The sequence below is a fragment of the Schistocerca piceifrons genome, chromosome 8 (genome assembly GCF_021461385.2).
Source record: "Schistocerca piceifrons isolate TAMUIC-IGC-003096 chromosome 8, iqSchPice1.1, whole genome shotgun sequence".
In the NCBI taxonomy this organism is placed as follows: Eukaryota; Metazoa; Arthropoda; class Insecta; order Orthoptera; family Acrididae; genus Schistocerca; species Schistocerca piceifrons.
The window spans coordinates 202460053-202468098 of NC_060145.1; the positions used below are offsets into that span (position 1 = coordinate 202460053).

Here is an 8046-nt window from a genome sequence, read left to right on the forward strand (position 1 = left end):
CCACAGTCGTAAAAACGGAGCTCAGCCAGATAAAACACATCAAGTGCGAAAAAAAATCCGACACTGCACAAGGAGTTGCGTCAATGAATTACCGCAAAGACTCAGTGGTAATAAGTAAATGTACACAGCTAAAGAGCATTTATTTGCAATTTTTTTAGGCCATGTGTCTCATAGTGGTTCAGTTTAACAAACGATCTTTTTATGGAACACTTGTTATTATCTCCACAACACCTAGGTTTTAATGGCTCATAAATAATTTTATGGTGATTTCGGAAAGCTGAATGGTTAGATTTAGGTTATTCATGCGGTAGTAGTGCATTTTACGAGTAGCAGCAAACGGATTTCATAAGAAAGCTCGCTATTCTTGTGAACTACATTGCGAAAAATCCGCGTACACGCTCCTTTAGACAGAAGACGCTCATCGATCAGTTTCGGTGACTCGAGCTGTTCCAACGGTCCGCTTTCATATTTTATTTCTGTTGCAGTGCTAAGTTTGTTCAAGTTATATAACCCAGACTTGAGTATATGCAGTAGAATATCAATGAATCATCTACAAAATGTAGCAGCACTGAACGATTATTTAAAATCCATTATCAAGCACGCTCATTTATATAACACGAAGCTCCCGCAGTGCCAGTGGCTACCAGATGCTGAACGGGCCACTGTACCTATCACTTGTTCATATGTCCTGACGCATTAGTATTACATTAGTCTTATTAGGAGGGCAAAGTCACCGGTCACAGTGTATTTGTCCGCGGCTCAACAGCGATACTGAAACTAAATGGCGAGAGAAGAACAAGAGGACATGGAGCAGCCTCTGTCCTGGATGGATAGCGGGAAGTCGGTCCTCAAACCGAACATCCGTCATCTGTGGTTATGTGGCGTGTGGCCATTGCCTGGCTCCTGGATATACGATGCATACGGCGTTTTGGGCCTAGTATTAGGCTTCTGGAACGCGATAGAGAGTTCGCTGGCGCTCTACTCCTGCTGGGGAGACATGGAAGAGACGACGCTGTTGCTTACCAGTACTTTCACCATAGGCTGTGGCACCGTCAAGATGGTCTTCTTCCTGAGCAACCAAAGGCAGTACTACGTGCTGGCTAGACGCGTTGATGTGCTGGCGTCCCTGCAGAGTGAATTCTGTTCCGCGGACCCTGCATTGGCCGAAATCCAGCAGAGCGCTCAGAAGCGCGGCTACCGTCTAACCCTGGGAATGCTGCTCCTAATGTTCTCGCAGTACCCTGTGTGGTTCCCTATGCCGCTCATAGCGCATCCAGAGAAACGGCGCCTGCCGTTCGGGCAGCACTACTGGGACAACAACACCCACCACTACGCACTCTCGTACGTGATGCAGTGCGCAGCATCAGCGCGGAACACCCAGCTGAGTTTCAGTGTTGACCTGCTGTTCGTGTCCATCATGCTACTCGTGAGAGCGCAGCTGCAGATTCTCACACTGCGTATCTGCCGTCTCAAAACGGAGAACGGCGAAGTAAAGTCAGAAGATGGAGCGAAATATGTGAAAGGCATGCCGACAAATACCTGTGATAAAATGTACGAAAATTTGTGCCTTTGCATTGAAACTCATCAGAAAATTCTCAGGTACGTCAAATAAAGTGGATAATTTCTTCGGCACATATCTGGGTAAGCACTGTTAAACTTGTCTATAGTACACACTATGATTAGTGCAATGCGAAACTCTATACATCCAACGTTTCTTTTGGATACCAAGAATTACGGCATATGAAGAACTGCTATTGCAATTACGTTGTTGCAATTTCCAGTCAAATTCTGATAGAAATTGCGTTTCTTCATCAAGTCTTAACTAACAACGAATTAAGAGAAACAGGTACTTGTGTTCTTCACTAAACTTAAGATTAAATTCAAGAATATTCTTGAAATATTGGTCCATAGCTATTGTTCAGTTACGCAATTCGGATGTCCACAAGTATTCTGATTCTGTTACCTTGATTGGTACTTCCAATAATCTCTTGGTGTTTGAAAGGTGTGGCGTGACATTCAAAGGTAGACGTAATGCAAAAGTCAACATATACATTGCGTTTTGGCTACAATAAACACTTAGGAACTCTGAAAATGTCAGGGATAAAATACAAAGGTCGAAAATTTATGTATCTTTTGTACAGGAATCACTCTGAAGTAATAAATTTCGAAGGACAAAATAAAGAGAGCAGTGACCGAGAGAGGAATCATTTCATATGTATACATGACAAGCAAGATGAAATTTAGGTAAGAAATCTGAAGTCAGGAAGAACAAACAATATATTATGGCCTATGCCATAACGCTACCAGAGAATGGAAAGGATTTGGAAGATCAGTTGAAGGAAAAGGAATGGACAGTGTCTTGAGAAGAGGTTATAAGGTGAACTTCATTGAAATTTAAGTGAACACTATGGAGTGTGTTTAAGTCAAGAGATAATGGGGTATTTGGATTCGGAAATTAAGTACTTGTAAAGTAGTTAACATGTTATGCTATTATGACCGAAAGAGCTTAAACAACATCAGAAGTAAGGGTGCAGATGATCAACAAGAATAAAAGACATTCTGTAAATGTGATATATGTTAACATCCAATATAAATTTCGTATTAGCAAGTCATTTCCGAAAATGTTTCTCTTAAGTGTAACGTTAAATGAAACTGAAATGTGGTCAAACAACAGTACAGACAATAAGAGAATAGAAGCGACAGAATTGCGGCGCTACAGCGTAATGCTGAAAATTAGGTGTGCAGAACGAGTAAATAATGACGAATAACAGAATCAAATTTGGAAGAAAATAATTTATGATACAAAACTGGACTATTAATGCAACTAAATAGCAATATTTTATGAACCTATGTCTTATTATCAATAAACTCGTGCCCTAGGATATTACGAAACAGTTGTAACAGACTGAACACTTACGAGTTAGTGAAAGCTAAACTTCCGAGGAACAGAAAGGGCTATTTCATAAACAAATTCCATCACCCTCTCCTTCTTGAAAGAAACAGATTGTAATGTGTTCTGCAGAGAGCTAGTAGAGGAAATTATATACTGGTTTCAATAACATCATACATTTTCTTTAAAAAAACTTCAATTTAAAATGATTACCTTAGATTTAAATCAGTCAATGGTAAAACCATCTTGCCATTTCCAAGATTAATATTACACATTTAATATTAAACAACGCTAAAACATGATTACATCCTTTAGCATTCAGCAATAGTGACTTGACACGTGCAGTACCCAAAATGTCATAATAATTATTAATATAACTTTGGTTAAGGAAATGCAAGTAAGTAATAAGTCGACAACGAATAATAGAAATTGAACTTACTTAGTGAATATTAACGATTCCTAGTAAGAAATGACTAACGAATTAACACATAATTAGAACTATAATGACAAGAATAAACCTTTTCACAGTTGATGCCGATTGCTTAAATACATGTCAATATAAGTCAAAGGATACAAGAATTTTAGATGACGATTAAATAAGGCTTCGTTAGAGTAACAAAGTAAGAGTTTCTTACATCTCTATACATACATATTCAACACTACAGAACACAAATAAAGCAATTAACATACAAATAAATAAGAAAGAGTAAATTATCACAGACTGTCTATCTCAACTTGGTTTTAAGAAAAATTATCAATGTTGATGACAGAGTGTGAGCCCTCATGGAGAGTAGGTGTCAAAAGTATTGTTAAATATGTCAGATTTATTTATGTTTATTTACAGGTCTATTTCCATAGGACCAAATTGAGGAGCAAGTCTCGAAGTTCATAGAAAGTGTCAGTACATTAAATTATAACATAATGTAATAACAGATAAAGTAAAATATTTGTGAACAAAAAAAATTTCAAGCCATAAGCTTAAGTAAGCGCAATCAACAATATAACATAGGAATAAGCTTAATTTTTCATGGAACTTACTCGACAGAATAGAAGGAGGTCACACAGTTCATCAAAGGAATAGCAAAATACAAGAGCCTTCTAAAATACTAACAAGATACTAACATTGTTATTAATGATGAATTAACCATTCCTTTAATGTCATAGTGCATGAAAATTATCAGCAAGGTACATCAGGTACTAAATTTGCACCAACACTGAGTCACATTTCTTACTTTCTCTGATAAGTCACTAAACTTAATTTTGCAAAAGGTAGGAACTGAAAACAATTTTTTGTACATTAATCCTTGTGATGACCTTCCACATAATACATTTAGCATGAAATTCAGTCTGTTTTTTTCCTAGGAACAGGAACATTCCTCCATTTTTTTGTTTTGAGGATGGAAAGGCTGCGTTATAAGACATTAACATGACACAGTTTTGTACCTTTAAGCAGTGACAAACACGCAGTGGTGCGCTAACTTGTTTTCTTTTTTGCGTTATGATGCAAGAGGAGATACACTATGTTATGGAAATATCATTAAGTTTTGATGATGTCATTAGTTTTCTGTGTCAGAGCTACGTTTCCAATCTCACTAACATGTCATAAATAATGTAAGTGTATAGGTTCACCCAATGACACCATGTTATTTACCTAAAAATCATTATTCAGCAAACACTTGTGTTGCACTGATAAGTGGTCCAAGCATTGATAATGGGTGAGTGCCATAGTGATCGTAGCATCATTGATATTTTTGTGCATCTTACCAGGGAAGTTCATTTTCTCATGGTGTCTAGTGCTGTTCTGACTGGTTAGCCTCTGCCCCCTGCATCAGTATTTCAAACCCCACTATTTCCTCCAGTTCATGTAGGATACATGAAATGTGACAAATATTTTATTCTACATCTATGAGTGTACACACAAATGTTGGTAGTAAATAATCGCTTTGACTTATGACTTCTTCATATGATAATAATTTTAAATGTATTCATAATTCGAATAACACAATGAATGACTGACAATTTAAAATTATTAGGAAAAAACAAATAAAGATAGTAAACATTTATAATTAAACTAAAAAACGCAGGAAATATGACGTATTACCACAATGAATAAATTCTTTGCAAGAATAATGGAATATCGTGTGGATGAACTTTGATTATGACCATAAAACTATACAATACATAGAACAACATTTCACCGATATAACTTTGAATAAGACAATCTTCTCCCTTTTAACATAAATTTTATACTGTAAGATACACCATATCCTGATAATTGCTACTAATTTTCATCCGTATGATTTATTTTCGGTGGTGCCTCCTGTTTGCGCTGTACCAATATTTATAAAGGAAAGAAGATCATATACTTATGAGAAATGAAGCGTATGAATTGGGACATACATGTCTTTAAATTATGATAACAAATATTGCCCCTAGAAGGTCCACTTGTAAGTAACATATGAAAAGACTTTTAGCTAACAAGAACACATCTAGTTGATTGCCCTTTGTTCCGTTTACCTCAGTGTCCAAATGTGTGCAAATTAGATATGTAATCATTTCTTCCTCTTGCATGACCTTCACAAAGACAATGGAGGATAATATTTGACCTGTACGTGTAAAATATTTAAAATAAAATATTACTCAGAACAGAACATCACAAACAGACAATGAAATGAAACTAGCATAAAATTAGGCCTTCTCTCTTTCTCTTCTTGCGTCATTTCCCTTAGTTATCATTACAGCACCACTAAAATAGTTCATTAGATTCATCCTTTCCTTCCTCATCAATTCCAACTTCTCACAAGGCAACATTAACTACTTCTGAAAGCATCAAATATTGAAATCTACACATTTCCAAATTGTGTTCCACAATCCACTCATCACTCATACAAGACACAGTGTGGCAGGATATTCACAACAAATAGGTGCACCTCAAAGCATAAATCACGTTACAAAACCGCTCACCAACAAAATCAATATAATGGCAAATTTCTCTTACTTAAATGGAAAACGGGAAAAAATTTAGGTACCAGCGAATGCCATTAACTCGATAGTTTGTGCTACTATATTAGCACTTTCTGTCCTGCCATGCATTAGATAACTGATCTCTTACGTTTATGACTTTGAAGGAGTGAAACTCTGTAAAGGGTTTGAAACAAGAGGTGACCATAAGAAAAGGATAGAGTAGTTAATGGCCGGATAACTAAGGAAGAGGTGAAGTTGAGGCGAAAATAGAATAATCAAGGACTGGAAACCGCTCTATACGTCTGAGCTTAGACTGTCAGAGGTTTGAGTGTAGTAATAAAGCTGTAAAAACTAAAAAGGGAAAGGCAAAGGCTCAGTCTAAATGTGGTGGAGCTCAGTGAGCTAGAATGGACAAAAAATAAGCAAATCTCGTCAGATGAACATATGATAATGTCAACAGTAGCAGGAAATGGAATAATGGGAGTTGGATTACTTATGCATAGGGCAGTATGACGGAGAGTGGGCTATTATGAACAGTTCAGTGACAGGATTCTTCTCATCAGATTCGAAACTAAACTAACGACCACGATAGTTCAGTTATACATGCCAGTGGCTTAAGGAGACGATGAAGAGATATTGAAGGCTTATGAGAAAACTGAATGTGTAATTCAGTATGTAAAGAAAGATGAAAATCTAACAGTCATGGGGACTGGAATGCGGTCATAGGAGAAGGAACAGGAGAAAGTGTTGTGGGAGGGAGGTAATGGATAATAAATAATAAAAATAACAAATAAAAGTTATACATTTCGGATGGAAATAGGAAATACTCTACTGAATTACAAGACGAGAGTTTGTACTTGGGGAGTCCCAGAGACACAGGAAGATTCCAGCTGGATTACATCATGGTTAGACAGAGATTCCGAGAACAGGCACTGGATTGAATGGCGTAACAAGGTACATATATAGACCACAGTTTAGTAATGATGAAGAGTACACTGCATCAGAGAATTGTCTAGAAGAACCAGTGCTGGAGGAAGTGGGATACTGGAGTACTGGAATGATGAGACGCATTGAAAGTTCCCTACATATGGGAACTGCGATAAAGAATACCAGAGTAGGGAATTCAATTGAAGAGGAGTGGACATCCCTAAAAGGGCAGTCACAGATATTGGAGAGATAATTATTATTATTTATCTTAAGGCAACACACATACAAAGATTAAAAAAATACCATACATCAACATTTAAACCCATCTCTCCTGGATAAAATAACACAAATGACAATAACTGTACATGGATATCAATATCGTTAATGTATTTTGCCACAACACGTGTTGTTATCAGGAAATCTAAGAAATGGTCTTTATAGGCATGTGCAGGACATGTTGATATAACATGAACTAATTGGACAGACAGAAATAGGTACTAGGAAAGTAACCTATGGTAACAGAAGAAATTCTTAAGATGATTGGTGAAAGAAGGAAGTACAAAAATGATAGGGAAAGACAGGAACCCTGCAACACAGATACCTTAGAATGAAATAAATAGTAAGTACAGGGCAGGCAACGTGAAATAGCTGCAGGAATGATGTGAAGAAATCAAAGAAGGAATGACAGTAGGAAGGAGCGATTCAGCATACAAGAAAGTCAACGTAGCCTTCTGTGGATATAAAAGCACGGGGGATAATATTAGCTGAAGTAGTAATTCCACTAATAAACACAGAGGAGAGAGTGGTTGGGTACAAAGAGTACATTCAATCCCATTATAGAGGGAGGACTTGTCTCATAACGTCATAGCAGAAGTAGCTGCGGTGGACATAGAGGGTCGAGTATAATTGTCTGAAATCAAAAGAGTTTCGGAAGACCTGAGATCAAATAAGGTAGCAGCTTAACAACATTCCATCGTAAGTACTGATATCAATAGGAGAAAAATCAACCAGACTGCTCTTCAGGTTCGTGTGTGGAATCTATGAGACTGACGACGTGCTATAAGACATTTGGAAAAATATCATCCCCACAATTCGGAAGACAGCAGGGGGAACCCAGTGCAAAAAAAAAAAAAAAATCCCACAATCAGCTTGTCATCTCATCCATCTAAACCTGCTGACAAGAATATTAAACCGATGCTCTGTTAAATTACGATCAACTTGGCTTCGTTGTGCTTCGAAGGAAGACTGAAGGAATAATGCACGTT

The 8046-nt window shown here is 37.1% G+C and overlaps 1 protein-coding gene across 1 annotated transcript; it reads left to right on the forward strand.

Moving 5' to 3' along the window:
* Positions 1-805: 805 nt before the first annotated feature.
* On the forward strand, positions 806-1612 carry LOC124712183. Its single transcript, XM_047242479.1, has one exon. The coding sequence runs from the start codon at positions 806-808 to the stop codon at positions 1610-1612; it is 807 nt and encodes a 268-aa protein (XP_047098435.1).
* The last annotated feature ends 6434 nt before the right edge of the window (positions 1613-8046 follow it).

Coding starts and splice junctions, on each gene's coding strand:
- LOC124712183 (XM_047242479.1), top strand. CDS start 806: ATGGAGCAGCCTCTGTCCTGGATGGATAGCGGGAAGTCGGTCCTCAAA.